Source organism: Sus scrofa, chromosome 9 (assembly GCF_054392235.1).
Source record: "Sus scrofa isolate SSC_HxYL_T2T_F1_AM1 chromosome 9, Sscrofa_HxYL_maternal_Yorkshire_Landrace_v2.0, whole genome shotgun sequence".
Classification (NCBI taxonomy): Eukaryota; Metazoa; Chordata; class Mammalia; order Artiodactyla; family Suidae; genus Sus; species Sus scrofa.
The window spans coordinates 90,679,709-90,698,449 of NC_139391.1; the positions used below are offsets into that span (position 1 = coordinate 90,679,709).

At 39.4% G+C, this 18,741-nt stretch overlaps 1 protein-coding gene across 1 annotated transcript in view; it reads left to right on the forward strand.

Annotated features, from left to right (window-relative positions):
• The window catches only part of TSPAN13 (tetraspanin 13), a 36,757-nt gene that overhangs the window by 9,986 nt on the left and 8,030 nt on the right, over positions 1-18,741 (forward strand). The window contains exons 2-5 of the mRNA XM_021063408.2: positions 15,318-15,485; positions 16,180-16,260; positions 17,065-17,178; positions 18,452-18,565. Of these exons, the coding sequence (XP_020919067.1) occupies positions 15,318-15,485; positions 16,180-16,260; positions 17,065-17,178; positions 18,452-18,565 (477 nt within the window). The remainder of the gene's footprint in view (positions 1-15,317; positions 15,486-16,179; positions 16,261-17,064; positions 17,179-18,451; positions 18,566-18,741) is intronic.

Sequence of the window (18,741 nt, forward strand, 5' to 3'; positions counted from 1 at the left end):
GAACCCCCTTAGGCTGGATTTCTTTCCCCTAAATAAGCTTTTGCTTATACCTAAAGCATGACGAGTCAAATCATGAGCTCTTTCGTTCAGCAGTGTATTTTGAGTACCTCTTCTGCTCCAGGTACTTAGCCAGGTGCCAGGAAAATCAGATCAACATGTGCTTTGATTGTATAGCACTCAAAGCGGAGAGGACTCATTAGAAGAATTCAAAGTATGACTGGAGTTGGGAATAGTGGCTAATGAATTACCTCCAGAGGTAATCCAGGCCCTTCACATTCTTGGATTTGGCAGCCTGGGATTTGGACTTTATTCTTAGATTAGAAACAAAAGATAGCCATCCTGGAAATGACCTGATTTCACTGACTTAAAATAAAAGACCATCAAAGACCACCATGTGACGAATAGAGTCCAGATGCAGGTAAAAGAAACCAAGCTACTGCTGCTCAAAAATAGTAAGTGTTATATTTTCATGTAGCATCTACAAGTAGGTAGTCTAGAGCTGGTGCACAATTTAAGCATGTTTCCAAGGTCCCAGTTTCCGTCTGTTTTCTGTGACTTCCTTGTCATCCAGTTACATCTGCAGCTCTAGGCATTTTGATTTGTTCCAGGCTGAAGGAAAGATGTTGCTGTAATAAAATGCTTTTCCTTGTAAAACTCTGTGTGTTTTGGAACAGTTTTATTGAGATATTCATGACATATAATAAGCTGCACATATTTAAAATGTAAATTTAATAAAATTTTGACACAGCCACCTGTGAACCCTTATCACATTCAAGCCCTTGAACATATCATCACACCCCCACCCCCTGCCAAAGTTCTTACTCTCCTTTGTAATTCCTCCCTCTTGCCACACAACCTCTGCTCCCAATCTGCAGGCAATCACAGACTTCTCAGCAGTAAAGGTGAGGCGAGTTTGGTAGAAGGGTCTTCGCAGGAGACAGATGGCCTAGGATATTTCTCTGGTTCATGGATTCCTGTTTGTTTTGTCCTTAGAGTAAAAAGGTTGAAGGAGGTCTTTTAGGCTAAAAGGGAGTGCTTGTTTTTTTTTTTTGTTTGTTTGTTTGTGTTTGTTTTTGACAAGGTGCTGGATTGAGAGTTAGTCTAGATGGGGAAGGTGGTCACAGTGGTGAAGGTAGAGTCCCTGCTAATTTGCGAGTATTTAAAAATTGATGATAAAGACTTACAAGGTGAAGCTTGTATTAACCAGAATTCTTTCTAAGTTATAAATGAACTTAAAAGAACATGTTGGTGCAATAGCACAAACTCTTAAAAGGATGTAATTGGGAGAGTCAGTAATTGACAAAATATGGCTGGATCAAGGGGCTCAGAAAAGGTCAGAACTCTCTTGTTCCTTCTACCCACTTCTCAGCCCAGCTTACCTCTGGGTAGATTCTTTTTTTTTTTTTTTTTCGCTATTTCTTTGGGCCGCTTCTGCGGCATATGGAGGTTCCCAGGCTAGGGGTCCAATCGGAGCTATAGCCGCCGGCCTATGCCAGAGCCACAGCAACTCAGGATCTGAGCCGCCTCTGCAACCTACACCACAGCTCACGGCAACGCCAGATCGTTAACCCACTGAGCAAGGGCAGGGACCGAACCCGCAACCTCATGGTTCCTAGTCGGATTCGTCAACCACTGCGCCACGACGGGAACTCCAGGGTAGATTCTTTTTGAGGCTGGAACTTTGCATGTGCAAAATGGTCACTAGCAGAATCAGTTTCTCTCTTTTTTTGGCTGCACCCTTGGCATGCAGAAGTTCCTGGGCCAGGGATTGAATCCATACCATGGCAGGGACAATGCTGGATCCTTAATCCACTGAGCCACCAGAGAACTTCCAGAATCAGTTTTAATTGTCCTTATAGCTTGCTGTACCAGAGGAACCCCTCCCCCCTTTTTTCTTTTAATATTCCTACAATTTGACCCTCTTGGTTTATGGACCCAATCCATGGACCAATGACTGTGGATAAGAGGATGAGCAACTGTGATTGCTGCTAATAGTGTTTAGAAGGGGCCAGTGAGACATTATAATAACAGTTTTATACGAAATGTATGGGAATTCCTGTCGTGGCGCAGTGGTTAACGAATCCAACTAGGAACCATGAGGTTGAGGGTTCGGTCCCTGCCCTTGCTCAGTGGATTAACGATCCAGCGTTGCTGTGAGCTGTGGTGTAGGTTGCAGACGCAGCTCGGATCCCATGTTGCTGTGGCTCTGGCGTAGGCCGGCAGCTACAGCTCCATTCGACTCCTAGCCTGGGAACCTCCATATGCCACGGGAGCGGACCAATAAATAGCAAGAAGACAAAAAAAAAAAAAGAAAAAGAAATGTATGTGCTGGCTTATAAAAACACCATGTGTCCCCTACAGAGATCATTCTTTCTCTGAGCAGGAATTTGTCGTGTTTTTCTATTCCTAAGTCTAGAATGTTCTAGCAACTCCTCCATCATTTGAAAGGTTTACAGTAGTGATTTAATGCTTCAACACTTACTTGGGCTAGATTATAAAGAACATCATGGGAGTTCCCAGTGTGGCTCTGCAGTAATGACCCTGACTAGTATCCCTGAAGACACGGGGTTTGATCCATGGCCTTGCTCAGTGGGCTAAGGATCTGGCATTGCAAGAGTGTGGTGTAGGTCACAGATGTGGCTTGGATCCCATTTTTGCTGTGGCTGTGGCGACCCTTAGCCTGGGAACTTCATATGCCATGGGTGCGACCCTAAAAAAAAAAAAAAAAAAAAAAAAAGAACATCATGCAGAAGCATATTTTTTGGCATTGTATGTATCAATCCAGGAAGTGCATAAATAATGTTTATTAAACAATTTTATTTGCTAGAATTATCTCAAAGATAAAGACTTCATCCTGAGAAACATTTCTTGCTCCCCCACTCCAGGCAATGCCCTATGTGCTTGTGTATGAATGTAGGTGTGTGACAAGTTTTCTAGGCTGGGTAAAAGGAAAAAGCCCAAAATGAATAAACACGGATTTTGTAGTTGACTAACAGGAAGGTCATGTGAGTGAGGGCCTTATTTATACATGACTATGTAACTGCCAGGTTTCCTAGGGCTTAAGTCACAGAATTGCAAATCAAACTCCCGTCAATCTGACTACAAAGCAGGAACTGTAATTTCTTATGCATTATAATATTGCCTCTCATTGTTAAAAATTACTTAACTATGGTGCTAGGCATGGCGAGATCATCCTGCAGGGAGAAAGAAATGCACCAGACAGAAAGTTTGCCACACTTCTGCCTCTGTCATTGGGCATGTCATTTTGCTACTGTGATTTATCATCTATAAAGTGAAGGGGTGAGGTCAAGACCACTGGTCAGTAGCTTGGTGCTACAGGCGCTCTCCATCACCATCCATCCGTGTGCACAGCAGTTGTTTTGCAACCACCTCCTTTATTAAGGATTTGCCTGGGGAAACCTGCCAGTTGCAGACGCTTTTCTAATCTTGCTTTGGTGTGCCTTTTCATTTAACTTTTGTCCTCTCTCTTTTGAAAGCTCTTTTTGTATGTTCACTTTTCTTTGTTTTAAAGAGAGAACAGGAAAGGTCAGAGCTTCCTGCTCATAATAAACATCGCTATCAACAAGTTAACAGATCCATACTTTGTTTTTATCAGCATTCTGCCTCCCAAAGGAAGGAAACTATTTGTCATAGGTCTAAATTTACTTTCTATCACAATTGGTCTCATAAGGAAACTGTTGTTATTAAACAAAAGATTCTTGAGGCTCCTTTGTCTACCAAGTTCTAATGACAAACAGGATTTTTAATTATACAGTTAGAATTAATTCTATGGGACTCAATAATTTTTATATCACTGGTTTTGGAAGACCATTCTCTTCAGGATTACAAACATCATAACATGCAATTACCACTACTCAGAAATAAATTGCTTTATTATTATCGTTCAAATGTTCCTTCTTAGTAAGTTAAGAAACACTGATAATCATATCTCAGTGGAGGCATGTCATGAACCTTTAGGCGTTATTTCTAATTGAAAGTTAATTATGAGTAATAGGGGGATTTTTGATACAGTGTGTTAGAAATAGCAGTCACACACAAGAAATCATTTATGTTCTTTTCTTTTTTTTCTTTTTTTGTTAAAAATACCTAAACCTATTTTTGGGGGTTATCAGAAAATTGAGTCACTTAAATACATTCATGCTTTGACAGTTTCCCTGTTATGGTAATAAGTGGAAAATTTGTTTTGGAGTGGACAGTTAAATCCTCTTCTGTTCCATGTTACAGATGAGAATGTGTATTTGTGTGTGTGCATGTAGGAGTTGGCTACCAGAAGGGGATGACAAGAGGGTAGGTCATTGTTTACATGGAGTCTGATCCAGCGTGACAGATCTAGAACTTTGCTTTCTGTTATCAACACATCATGGTTATTCAACAGATTATTGCCTCCTGCCTTCAGGTTTATTACACCTTCATTTGAAAGCCCTCCATTTTCCTAAACGGGAATTAGAAATTATTGAAGAGAATGTGGACAGTACCTGGAGATGCCCAGATGGGAACTAATATGAAATATTTGAGAGACAAATGAGAATATCTTAATATAAGTGGTTGTGTTTGGGACTAGTGGGAACAAAGGCTGAATGAGGAAAGTTAAACCAATTTACAGAGGAAAGTAGGGCAGAAGAATTTAGTATTGGTGGTCTGGTAAGAAAGGGACTATTAAATTTTCAGGCTACTTTTTTTTTGGCCGTATCCATGGCATGTGGAATTTCTGGGGCCCGGCATGGAACTGGGCTACAGTGGTGGCAATGCTGGAGTCTTAACCTGTTGAGCCACCAGGAAACTCCTTCAGGCTACTTTTAACTATGAAATGTTTAATATGCAGAGAAAACATTATGGTATACTCTTGTGAGTGCAATAGCCTGACTTCATAAATGCTGGTGTTTTGCCATGTGTCTCCCTCTTTAAGAGGTTAAAATGCATAGTACAGCTAAAGGCCACACTCCATCACCTTTCCTCACCCCCACCCCAAAGTACTCACTGTCCTAAAATCAACATATGTCATTTCCAGGCATATATATCTATATATCTGTATCTATATCTATATATATAATCCGTTATCTGGCATCTATATATATATGCCAATTTGATCTGTTAATCAACCACAAAGAATATATAGTGTTTTTGTGTTTGCAAATTCATGTAAATGGTTTATTTTATCAGTATTTATATAGTTTGTTTCATTTTTGTGTTTGGAATTTATAGATTTAATAGCAATAGATCACTTGTAGTCTACTGTGTGGTCCCTACCAGAGTTTGTGAATTCCTCAGTCATGGTATTTGAAATTGTTTTCTGTTTTATTTTTTACTATTACAAAAAAGGCTGCAGCAAAATCCTGATATATGTATGTCTGGTTGGGGACATGGGTATTTTTCTCAGACATTAACCTAGAAGCAGAATTGCTGCTTTAGTAAGAGATGCATATCTCTTTTTTAGGTGCTGCCAAATTGTTCTGTAAAGTGGCTTAATTTTTGCCAATCTAGTGAATGTGAGATTTGCTATGAAGTTCACTAATGAATACCTCATTGTTCTAATTTTTGTTTTTCTGATGTGTAAGGAGATTTAACATCTTTCATGTGTTTATTGGCCTTTTGGATTCTTCTTTGTGAACTACCTTTCATTCCCTTTGACTTTTTTTTTTTTTTTTTGGCCTCATCCAAGGCATGCAGAAGTTCTGGGGCCAGGGATCGAACCTGTGTCACAGCAGCAGCCCCAAGCCGTAGCAGTGACAACACTGGATCCTAAACCTGCTGAGCCACCAGGGACTCCACCTTTGACCACTTTTTAGTGTGCTTTTTTGTCCTTTTAAATTGATTTGTATATGTTTCCAACACCTATAGCTATCTTCCCCTAGGCATATCCTACATGTCTGCTGTTTTTTTATTATATAGAATTTAATAGTCTTAATGTGAGATGTAATGTGGTGGGCAAGAATATGAACTCTGCAGCCAGCCTGGATTCATATCCCAGTTCTATTGTTTCCTTACTGTGAAACTTTGGAAAAGTTTAACATTTCTGTGCACAACTTCCCTGTCTAGAAAATGGAGGCAACAGTACTACCTACTTCATAGGGTTGTTGTGAAGAGTAAGTTAATAAATGTAAAACACTTTGGACATTTCCTTGCGTATAGTAAATACCATATTAGTATTATGCATGCTCTTTGGGGGGCTCGTTTGAGAAATTTTTCTTTAACCATGAAGTCAAAACATTTTTTGGTATTTTTTTATCCCCAAAGTTTAAGTTTTGCCTTTTTTGTTTAGGTTTTAAATCTATGGGGTAGGGTAAGGATTACTACTATTGTTATTCAAAATGTGAAAATACTATTATTCTTCACAATGAAAGAGCTATTAATTTAAAGACTATTCTTTCCCTACTAATTTAGGATTCCATGTCTCTTCAAGCCTACACTGTTGGCTTGTTTAGTTACTTGGTTTTGATTACCAAAGCATTACAATAAATTATGATGTTTGGATTATTTTTAACTTCTTTAGTTCTTTCAGTATTGTTTATATATTTAATTTTACTAATTAAAAAAAATAAAATACCTGAAAGATGTAGTCAGGCTCAGGCTTTGCAGAGTATGGTGAAAAACAATAACAAAGACAGAACTTGGGACATTTAAATATAATCACTGACGAAAGTTGATTTGCCACTAGGAGCATCTTTCTCTTTTTGGCTGCACCTGTGCTGTAAAGAAATTCCTGGGCCTGGGATCAAACCTGCAGCACAGCAGTGACAACACCGGATGGAGTATTCCTTATGCATGGCAGCTGGTAACAGCATTGCTGGGCTGAGAATAAGTGCGGCAGACACAGGCTTTTCTTCTTTATCTTCTTAAAAATGTTCCTAGCTTTTTGATGATATTTATTCTTCCATATAACTTAATGGATCATTGTATAAATTTTCACTCAAAATCCTACGGAGACTTTGACTAGGAATACATTGAATTTGTAGGCTAAATTGGAGGTGAATTGGTATTTCATTCTAATGTATATTCCCAGCATGAACATGATATAGCTCATCATTTAATTTAGGTGTATATATTTTTTATGGTTTTTTGTTTTGTTTTGTTTTGTTTTTTTTTTTTGGTCTTTTTGCCATTTCTTGGGCCGCTCCCGTGGCATATGGAGGTTCCCAGGCTAGGGGTCGAATGGAGCTGCAGCCACCGGCCTACGCCAGAGCCACAGCAACGCGGGATCCGAGCCGCGTCTGCAACCTACACCGCAGCTCACGGCAACGCCGGATTGTTAACCCACTGAGCAAGGGCAGGGACCGATCCCCCAACCTCATAGTTCCTAGTCAGATTCGTTAACCCCTGCGCCACGACGGGAACTCCTTTTTTATGTTTTTGAAATCATTTCAGTTTTCTCCATGGAGTTCTTGTAATAATTCTATTAGATTTATCTATATGTACCTTGTATTTGGGGGGGGGGGCTCTATTACAAATGGCATTTAAAGAAATATATTAAAAAATAGGGGGAGTTCCCGTCATGGCGCAGGGGTTAACGAATCCGACTAGGAACCATGAGGTTGCGGGTTCGGTCCCTGGCCTTGCTAAGTGGGTTAATGATCTGGCATTGCCGTGAGCTGTGGTGCAGGTCGCAGATGAGGCTCGGATCCCGCGTTGCTGTGGCTCTGGCTTAGGCCGGCGGCTACAGTTCCGATTCAACCCCTAGCCTGGGACCCTCCATGTGCCTCAGGAGCGGCCCAAGAAATGGCAAAAAGAAAAAAAAAATAAAAATAAAAAAAATAAAATAAAATTTAAAAAAAATTAAAAAAAAATAGGGGTTGCATCATCATGCTGTTGATTTTTGTACATTGATCTAATTTCTAGCAACTTTTCTGGTTTTTACAAATTTAATAATATTCACAGTCTCTTGGATTTCCTGTGTAGAGAATCCCCTTCATTTGAGTGATGACCACTGTTTTCCCCTCATCTTTGTTCCATGTTCACTTTTGTGCAATGATTTAAGACCCCCACTCCAGTGCTCAATACAGGTGGTGAGAGATGGCACCCTTGTCTTATTCCTGAATTTCGAAGGAAAGGTTTTTCTGGTTTTATCATTTAGAATGATTTTTTTTGTAGGTTTTTTTTTGTTTTGTTTTGTTTTGTTTTTAAAAGTATTCCTGAAGTATAGTTGATATCTGCCATGCAATAAAGTGATTCAGTTGTATGTATACATACATCCATTCTTTTTCAGATTCTCTTCCCATATTGATTTGAGGTTTTTTTTTTTGGTTGTGCCCATGGCATGCAGAAGTTCCTGGGTCAGGGATTGAACCTGCACTACAAAAACAACCCGAGCTGCTGCAGTGCCCATGCTGGATCCTTAACCTGATGCACTGTCTGGGAAATCCCGTTTGGGGTTTTTGATAACTGTTCAAGGAAATTTGGGGGCATTTACTCTTGTTCTTTTTCTTAGAAATGATTTTGCTGAAGGACCTGTCAATTTTTTATTTTTTAATGAAGGTTTATTTATTCTTCCTATTATATATTTCACTTCTTTCTGCTTTCTTTGGATTTGTTCTGTTTGGCTCTTTTTCCTGTCTGTATTTTACAATAGGGTTTTGTCTTACCCATATGGTTTTCATTCTCTGATCTTTTCAGTCCCTTTAAACACAGTAATTCTAGTCTCATTGAGTTAGGCCTGTTACTTCAAGTTCTTGGGCACTCTAATCCTTTTCCTGTGTCTGTTACATCTCTCTCATGTAGATTTTTTTCTTGGGTGTTCTGTGATTTTTGAATAACAAAGTTTGTATTTTTTTTCTTTGGGAATGGTGTGAGGGCTGGGCTTCACAAGGATCCCTCCTGAGTCATTTTGAGTTTGCTTCCTTGCCTTTCCTTCCCTATATGCCATCACTGCTTGAGATCAGCTTTTATTTGAAATGCTGGGCTTGGAGATTCCAGAATGCCTGGATAGTGTACGTTTAGACTCCAAACATAGGCTTGGGGTTTCTTTTTCTTGTAGATTTTAAAGAGACTAAAGACATCTTTGCTGTCTTCCTGGTTGTAGTGTTGTTTTCTATGACCTTTTACACTGAAAATACATCTTTGTGGAGGTTTAGATATGCCAGGGTCTTAGTTCCACTTCTCACTTCTGTCTGGTTTAAAACCCAAGTCCCTCCCCATTAGGGACTGTTTTGATCTGGGAATTTGTTCCCATCCTTATGTCCCCACAGCACCATTTGTATGCTTGCCATTTTGACTTTCATTTCTGCTTTCTTTTCTGGCCTGTAGGAGTTTCCCTTCGTTTTTCTGTGCTCAGCTCTGTATTTAAAAAAAATGTTAAATCTTTCTCAGTAGTTTAAAGTATGTGTAACAGGAAGGATTCTGTGGTAACTCAGCTGCCCACGTTCCCAGAACACTATGGTATGACGAAAAGTACTCACTCCTCAAAGGTGTACATCCTAATCCTTAGAACCTGTGAATATGTGACCTTACATAGCAGAAGGGACTTTGAAGATGTGATTAAATTAAGCATCTTGAGATGGGGAGATAATTCTGGATTACCTGCGGGAGCCTCATGTAATTACAAAGGTTCTTAGAAGAGGCATGTAGGTGACTTATACTCAGAGAAAGTGATATACTTAGGGAAGCAGGTTGCAGTCTGAGAAATTTGGAGATAGAACAATGCTGGTTGTGAAGATGAAGGAAGAGGCTATGCAGGTCAAAGAGTCTAAGTGACTTCTAGAAGGTGGAAAAGGCAAAGAAATGGATTCTTTCCTAGAGCGTCCAGAAGGAATGAAGTCTTAGTGACACCACTAGCTTATCTTAGTAAGACCTGTGTTGGACTTCTGACCTCTAGCATTTCATTGCTGTGGTCAACAATAGGAAACTGATAGAGCCTCTCTAGTGTTTTTGGGGAGGTTCTAGTACTAGTAATGGAGATAGAGTAAAACTGTATTAGAGACAAAATGATGGAACTTGGTGACGAATACTCTTGATAGAGAAAGATGTAGAAATGTTGCCTTTTTTTGTCCCCTACCTAGAAAAAAAAATCAGAGCGGGGGATTCGTGAATGTGCTAGATAATGTTTTCAATAACAAAACAGTGGCTCATCTAAGACCCAGAACTCCTTATAGAAGTGATAAAGTGCTCTGCCCCTTTTACTTGTAGACCTTATTTTTCAAAAGGGAACAGATTGTCATTATTAGCAAGTCTGTAAACTGGGTAGCTGAGAGAGTTTTCTCATTTTGCTGAAAGGCTACTGTTGTAAATAAAGGAATTGGGGCAGTTTCTGTTGTGGCTCAGTGGGTTAAGAATCCGACTAGTATCCATGAGGATGAGGGTTCAATCCCTGGCCTCACTCAGTGGGTTAAGGATCTGGTGTTGCCACCAGCTACAGTATAGGTCACAGATGTGGCTCAAATCTGGTGTTGCTGTGGCTGTGGCATAGGCTTGCAGCTGCAGCTCCAATTTGACCCCTAGCCTGGGAACTTACATATTGTCGTGGGTGTGGCCCTTAAAAAAAAAAAAAAAAGATTTGGTTTGGGAGCCAGTAGAGAGTCTGCTGACAGGCAGTACCTCACTCCAGGTACATAGTAGGAGTACATCGGTAGTTAAATATCAGGCAGCTTTCTGAATGTTCCTGACTTGTTCAGCTCCGGATGTGTGAATTGTTTGGGGTGTGCTATGCAGGCTGCTGTAAAAATTATCACAAATACGCTGGCTGACAAACAACAGAAATTTATTCTAACAGTTCAGGAGACCACAATTTCTAAATTAAGTTGCTGACAGGGTTGCACTCTCTCTGAAGGCCTCAGGGAAGGACCTGTTCCTTGCCCCTTTGCCTCTTCTATCTTGTGGTGGCTGCCAGTGTTCCTTGGCTTGTGGTCACATCAACCTCTGCTTAGGTTTTACATTGTCTCCTCTCTATCTCTCTGATCTTCTGCTGCCTCTCTCTTAAAACAATGCTTGCGATGACATTTAGAGACCACTTGATAATCCAGGATGACCTTGTCCTTTTTAGACACTTCATTTAGTCATATCTTCTGCCATCTGATAAAATACTCATTCTTGTACTATATATGGTAAAAAGCAGTTAAGGTCGATTTTTCAATCTGCTATTTGCTCTTTTATGGTTTCTTTGCAGTCTTTGATTTAGTCTGTTTATCCATATATTTTTTTTTAAATTGAAGTTTAGTTGATTTAACATCTTGTGTTAGGTTCAGGTGTACAGCAAAGTAATTCAGTTACACATATTACACACCCACACATGCACACATGTATATATGTATTGGTTATTTTATATATAGTAGTGTGTATATATTAATCCCAACTCCTAATTTATCCCCCCCATCCCCTTTAGTAACCATAAGTTTGTTTTCTCTGTGAGTCTACTTCTGTTTTGTAAGTTAATTTGAATCATTTTTTTTTTTTTAGATTCCACAATTAAGTGATATAATATGATATCTATTTTTCTCTAACTTACTTCACTTAGTATGATAATCTCAGGGTCCACCCATGTTGCTGCAAATATTTGGATTTTTTTTTTTTAATCATTCTCTTCTCTGCCCTACTTGGTGAAAATCTCTAATGTAGCAATGATTTGTCCTATTGTAATGTTTCATTCTCTTCTACTCTGAGTTCTAGAACAAAGGTCAGCGAGTTACAGCCCATGGGCCATATCCACCCCACTGCCTGTTATTGTATAACTGGACAACTAAGAATGCTCTCACATTTTTAAGTGGTTGAAAAAAGATCAAGGGAAGGATGTTTTGTTCCACAGGAAAATTACATGAATTTAAATTTCATTATCTGTAAATGAAGTAATATTGGGACATGGCCCTGCTTATTCATTTATGTATTATCTGTTGCTGCTTTTGTGTTATAATTGAATAGTTGTGGCAGAGCGCATGTGCTCCATAAAGCCAAATGGTGACTATTGAGCCCTTTCCAGAGAAAGTTTGCCAAGCTTTATTTTAGTAGGAATATCTTGTCTCTGGCTTCTGGTGTATAGTGGGCACCAGCCATTTGTTGATGAATATTTTGTGGTAAGAATTTCCTTAATATTGTTAAAGAGTGGGTATGATTCCCAAAAGGATTCTTTAAAACTATGGCTTAGAAGAATTTTATATATCATATTATTCATCATTCTGATCTTTTTTACCCTAACACTAAATAAAGAAATACAGAGTAGGAGTTCCCGTCGTGGCTTAGTGGTTAACGAATCCGACTAGGAACCATGAGGTTGCGGGTTCGGTCCCTGCCCTTGCTCAGTGGGTTAACGATCTGGCGTTGCCGTGAGCTGTGGTGTAGGTTGCAGACGTGGCTCGGATCCCGTGTTGCTGTGGCTCTGGCATAGGCTGGCGGCTACAGCTCCGATTAGACCCCTAGCCTGGGAACCTCCATATGCCTTGGGAGTGGCCCAAAGAAATAGCAAAAAGACAAAAAAAAAAAAAAAAAAAAAAAAAAAAAAAAAAAAAAGAAAAAGAAATACAGAGTAGAAGTTCCCATTGTGGTTCAGCAGGTTAAGGACCTGACGCAGTCTCTCTGTGAGGATTCAGGTTCGATCCCTGGCCACACTCAGAGGGTTAAGGATCTGGTGTTGCCACAAGCTGAGACATAGGTCGCAGGTGCAGCTCGGATCCTCCGTTGCTGTGTCTGTGGTGTAGGCTGGCAGCTGCAGCTTCAATTTGACCCCTATTTCTGGGAATGTCCATATGTCATGGGTGAGGCCTTAAAAAGGAAAAAAAGAAAAGAAAAAAGAAAAGAAATACAAAGTAAATGTCCTGTACCTGAATTTAAGTAAATTAGGAAGTAGGCATCACACCCAGGATCTGAAGTTCGCAAGTGTTGGTTAATATTAGCTGCCACCTTGACTGGGCTCTGATGCTAATATGTTTGTTCAAACATTAGCTTAGATGTTGCCGTGAACGTGTATTTTAGTTGTAACTAACATTTACACTGAATTGACCTGAAGTAATTGTGGGCCTTATCTACAATATGAAATATGAAAGCATTCAGAACAAAGATTAGGCTTCCTAAGAAAGAAGGAATTCTGTTTCAGGACTGCATCATGGAAATTCTGCCAGAATTTCCAACCTGTCATTTTGCTCTACCTATTTTGGACTTGGTAGCCCCTACGATTACATAAGCCAGTTGCTTAAAGTAAATCTCTTTCTCATTCTCTTTTACTGTATATCCTATTGGTTCTCTTTCTCTGGAGAACCCTGACTGATGGAGCAGGTTACTCTGCTGTGTTTAAAATGTGAACCATCTTTGGTGTTTGGCCCCACAGTGCGGTTAAGGATGCTCAGCATCACCTTCTCCATGCACCTTCTCCCTCTCCTTCACACCTCCTTTGAGCTCCCACCTTTTACACCTCATGAGAGGAATTGTGTTATATTTGGATACAGCGAAGCCAGAAATAAAGCTCCCTTGTGAAGGACAGAGGACTTTTTCTTAATCCAAGATAGTTTGAAGTTGTGAGAAGACTGTGAGATGATAATGAGAAAGATAGAAAAAGACCTGCTGAAAAGAGACAGTTGAGGAAATGAGAAGAACTCATGTCTGGGTGGCAATATTTGTGAGAAGTTTTTCCTCTTCTTCTCCCTCTGAAAACAAAAGTGTGTACCAACGAGGTGGAGAACACTGAGTCTGAATAATTGCATAGCTTGGTACTGTCATGCTATGGATCATTTCTTTCATTCTCAAGTTTTGCTGCTTTGTAGTAAAAGGATAGAAAAACACACACAGCTGCTGTATCTGTTAGTGTTTAGCCATTTTACTTATATATCTACATGTGTAAGAAATTTCAGAATACCAATTCATTTTAAATTTGTGTCTGATCAACTGTGACTACATGTATAAAAATTACACATTTAAGTACAGGTCCATTTGAATGAGTGAAGATTAATTTCATACTTCAGAATTTATTAGGCTTTGAAGTGGTACTAGGAAGTACACTTTATATACTACGATTCTTCCCTACAAGATATTCAACTTGCTCCAGGAAATGGTTGGCTCTCAAGTGACTTGAAGATACACTCTCTTTTCTGTTTCACATCCTTCACCCCAACCCCTGCCACATACCTGTTTAAATTCTATCTTCTATCAGTTAATTATAATCTTTATGTGGCCTGCAATTTAAGTGCTATTTTAAAGAAGTAGTTGTAACCTGGAGTTTTACAGGTAACGACCAATTGAAGCATGTATTTGACTTCTTCACTTAGTTTTGTTTTATTTATTTATTTATTTTTAAAATTTTTAATTTTTTTTTGTCTTTTTGCCTTTTCTAGGGCCGCTCCTGTGGCATATGGAGGTTCCTAGGCTAGGGGTCTAAACGGAGCTGTAGCCACCAGCCTACGCCAGAGTCACAGCAACGCGGGATCCGAGCCACGTCTGCGACCTACACCACAGCTCATGGCAACAACGCTGGATCCTTAACCCACTGAGCAAGGCCAGGGATCAAACCCGCAACCTCATGGTTCTTAGTTGGATTCGTTAACCACTGCATCACGACAGAAACTCCAGTTTTGTTTTATGAGAGTATAAATTAAATGATTGGAATGTAAAATAATTTCTTTTTGCTGAAAATGCCATTTTTCATCTACATAGTTAAAATCTCTTACACTCTTTTCATCCTAAAAGCTTTAATAATCTCTCTATTTGCATTCTAGTAGGTAGGTAATGATACCTAGAGTGATCATTTCAGCAGCACTGCTGTGGGAAATTTTTGATGGTTCCCAAGGGCCAGGTTCTGTGATAGATTCTGGGGGTACAGAAGGGTGAAAAGAAGGGGTCTTTACTCTTAAGTTGCTCACAGAATCCTAGGAGAGACAGGCTTCAAAACAGTGTTAACGTGATGAAAAGAACAATAGAAACATATTCAAAGAACAGAGATTGCCCAGAAAATGGAGAGGTGAGTTAGTTTGCTGGAGACTAGGTAGGCACCACAGAGAAGGTGACAGTCATGGGCTTTGAAGGAAAGAAGTGATTCTACGCGAAGAAACCGATATGTTGGACAGAGTCTCACATATACTATTATTTCAAAGGTTTAAGTAGTAATTATTCGGGCTTGGTAAACCACATGACCTGTAAGCTCCATGTAATTTTATAGACTATTGTTAGTTTTTTAAAAAGCATGGCCAAGGATTAATATAACTTGTTCAACCAGGTCTCTCTAATGAAATCGTGTTATGTGTTCCAGTGTTTAGTATTACCGATCATTTGTAAGATTCTATAAAGCAGGTGCCTAAAAAATGTTTTTGATATTAATAGGTAAATTAATGTTTTTCCCCTCTTCTCCCTGCCCCTCCCCACCCCCTTCACTGCCCTTTGTGGTTGTTTTGCAGTTGGTTAGTTTGTTGCTAATTGGAATTGCTGCCTGGGGCATTGGCTTCGGGCTGATTTCCAGTCTCCGCGTGGTCGGCGTGGTCATCGCAGTGGGAATCTTCTTGTTCCTGATCGCATTAGTGGGGCTGATCGGAGCCGTAAAACACCATCAAGTGTTGCTTTTCTTTGTATCCTTTTTAAAAAGTGGGATTTTTTTTTTTTTTAAGTCTAGTCGTGTTTGTTCTTAGCTTACTGAGTACTCTTGATAACTACAAGAAATTTTAAATTATTATTAGGCAATTAATTTCCAGATAGCAACTCTTGGCAAGCAGTATGTGTATTTGTTCAACCAATATTAGGAACATCTCTTATGGTAAAGTTACTGTCTATTTACATAGTCTCTCTCCTTTTCACATTTGTGAAGAATGTGTTCTGCAAGCAGTATAATCCTCTTGCTGTGCTGCAGATTCAGAGTTACCTTGAACTGATTCAGTGACCTCTAGGCCAGTTCCAAGTCATTGATATTTGGTTGAGAATTTCACAATGATTTTTTTTTAAGGCTTAATATTAAGAAAGCTTGCATACATTTATCTATACTTACTTCCCGTTTATCTGTGTAAGAATTTTTACTTTAAATGAAATTCTAGTAGATCATAGATCAGCTTTTAAATAGTTGTTATTATTAGTTAGTATTTTTCTATATAAATTTATATCTACAGTGTATTATCAAAATAAAAGTATGTATTTTCTTTTGAACTTTCTCTAAGTGCCATTTGTCCTATTTTCTGGGTGAATTCCTTCTAGTGCATTATGAAATTGTCAGTAGCTCTTTTTTATGTTATTTTAAGTGTTTCCAGAAATACCCTTAACTTTGATTCCCAGTACATGATTATTCTCTTACTTGTATTTATTTTTCAGTTTTCTGTATCATGTGCTTGTTTAGCCCTGAATCAGGGGCAACAGGTAAGCAAAGATTCTTTCTTTTTATTTTATTATGCCACACAGTATGTGTTGGAAAAAAGGGGAGGAATGATTGCAATATAAAGTAATTTCTTCCTGCTCAAAGTGCCTTTTCACTCCACATTGCTAAAGTCTTTAGTTCCTGATTGCTTCTGTGGAGCTGACTACAGTCCTGAAACACCAAGTGATGCTATTTTTTGCATCCTTTAAATAGGATTTTGCACACACTGGGTAAAAAGTGCTATTCATTTATTGAAAAGATGTTCATCTAGTCTTTTCCTACCATTATGCAATGAAACTTTTGCTTCAGAAGGTTTGCGATTTCATTCTAGCAATTACTCTTTTCAGACTCTAATTCATAGAAGAATATGGGTCTCTGTTTTGAGGCAATGGAAAATTTGCCTTGTTACACTGAGAATTAGGCTCTTGAACTAAGTGCTTCCTTTAAATCATATGTAAGTATTAAGGCCTTTTTTCCTTGGGATAGAAATAGTGCTTTCTTTTTGTTGCAGATTGAGGCATAACCCTTTGAAAATTTTGATGGTTTTATAAAGAGTATTTATTTTAGGTACACTCAGTATTAAAAGTTGTAGTCTCTGGGAATTCCCTGGTGGTCTAGTGGCTAGGAATTGGTGCTTTCACCACTGTGGCGTGGGTTTAGTCTCTGATCTGCAAACTGAGATCCCACATAAGGCTGCTGCACGCCATGACCAAAATCAACCAAACAAAAAAAGTTGTAGGCTCTAGTTTCATACAGTCTGTGCAGGTATGACACATATTAACATATGTACTAAATGCATTTTTTAGAGTCAGCTTCTGGAAGTTGGTTGGAACAACACAGCAAGTGCTCGAAATGACATCCAGAGAAATTTAAACTGCTGTGGGTTCCGAAGGTTAAACCCAAATGACACCTGTCTGGCTGTAAGTACAAAGTATAAAATATTGTTTTTGGAGATTATTGCATACTGATAAATAGTGTTTAATATAGAAGAGATGGACTTTCTGATACTGAATTGTACTTTAAAATGTCTTACATGTGCTAGCATTGTGTTCCATATACACTATAATTTGTTGATTCTCAAATATTCACTCCTGAGAGTAGTGAATATTCCAGGGCCCTTCCAGACACAGATGCTTTTGGCTCTTCACTTCTAATTCCTTCTCATTCAGCTCCTCCTAGAACAAGTTGTGAAAGAGAAAATACCTGTAGAACAGCCCTAGAGATGCAGAGGAGGCATGTAAATAACTCTCAACCAGCTAAACATCCCCAGGGTGGAGGACACATGGAACCACCGTCTTTCCTCTCCTCCTTCTTCCCCTTCACAACTTCATGCCCTTTCTATCTGGGGGCTGAGCTAGTGATGGACTGACTAGAGCCATCTGGTTGTCCCAGGCCAGACCCCTGGCCTCCCAATTCCAACCCAATCTTGTGTGAGAGTAGACTTAGAGCTTGGCTCCTGGGAAAGTTACATGTGTTTTTATTTGGGGGAAACTCATAATTATCTGGTCTCTGAGCCGTGAATTAGATAGCCCCTCAATGAGGCCTCTTTTGTGGAATTATTAGTTTTCTATTGTTATGTAATATGTTATCACAATATTAGTGGGTAAAACAACACCCAGTTCTTATCTCAGTTTTCTCAAGTCAGGAGTCTGTGTATGGTTTAGCAGGGTCCTCTGCTCCAAATCTCACCAGAAAGAAGTCAAAATGTGGGCTAGGGCTGCAGTCTCCTCTGAGCTTTGGGGTCTTCCAAGCTATTGTTGGAAGAATTCAGCTTCTAGTGGTTGTAGGACTGATGTCCCATTTTCTTGCTGGTTGTCTCTCAGCTCCTAAAGTCTTCCCTAATGTCTTAACTACACAGCCATCCCAAGCATGGCAGCATCAAAGCCAGCGTGAGAATCTATCTCCATTCTATTCAGACAGTGTCTTACCTAAGGCAGCATAAACATGGAGGCGATGATCCATCACATTCACAAATCCCACCCACACTCAAGGGGTAATTATTCAGGGCGTGGACATGGGGAAGTGGGCATCTTGGGAGCCACCTTAGAATTCTGGACACTACTATAGAACCAAGGCCCCAGATAGGATTTGATATTTCAGACACTAATTTTTAGGTGGATGCTTTAAAGAAAAAATCTGTTCATTATATGTGTACTTTGAAATAAAAGTTCTTTTTTTCAAATATTGCTACAGAGCTGTATGAAAAGCAGACACTCGTGCTCACCATGTGCTCCGATAATAGGAAAATATGCTGGAGAGGTTTTGCAATTTGTTGGTGGCATTGGCCTCTTCTTCAGTTTTACAGAGGTATGTGCAAATAACTCAAAAGCTTCCCTCCTTTGCCTAGGGATTCCTGTTTTGGGCATGAGAGGTTAGCATTTTTTTTTTTTTTTTTTTTTTTTTTGTCTTTTTGCCATTTCTTGGGCCGCTCCCGCGGCATATGGAGGTTCCCAGGCTAGGGGTCGAATCGGAGCTGTAGCCGC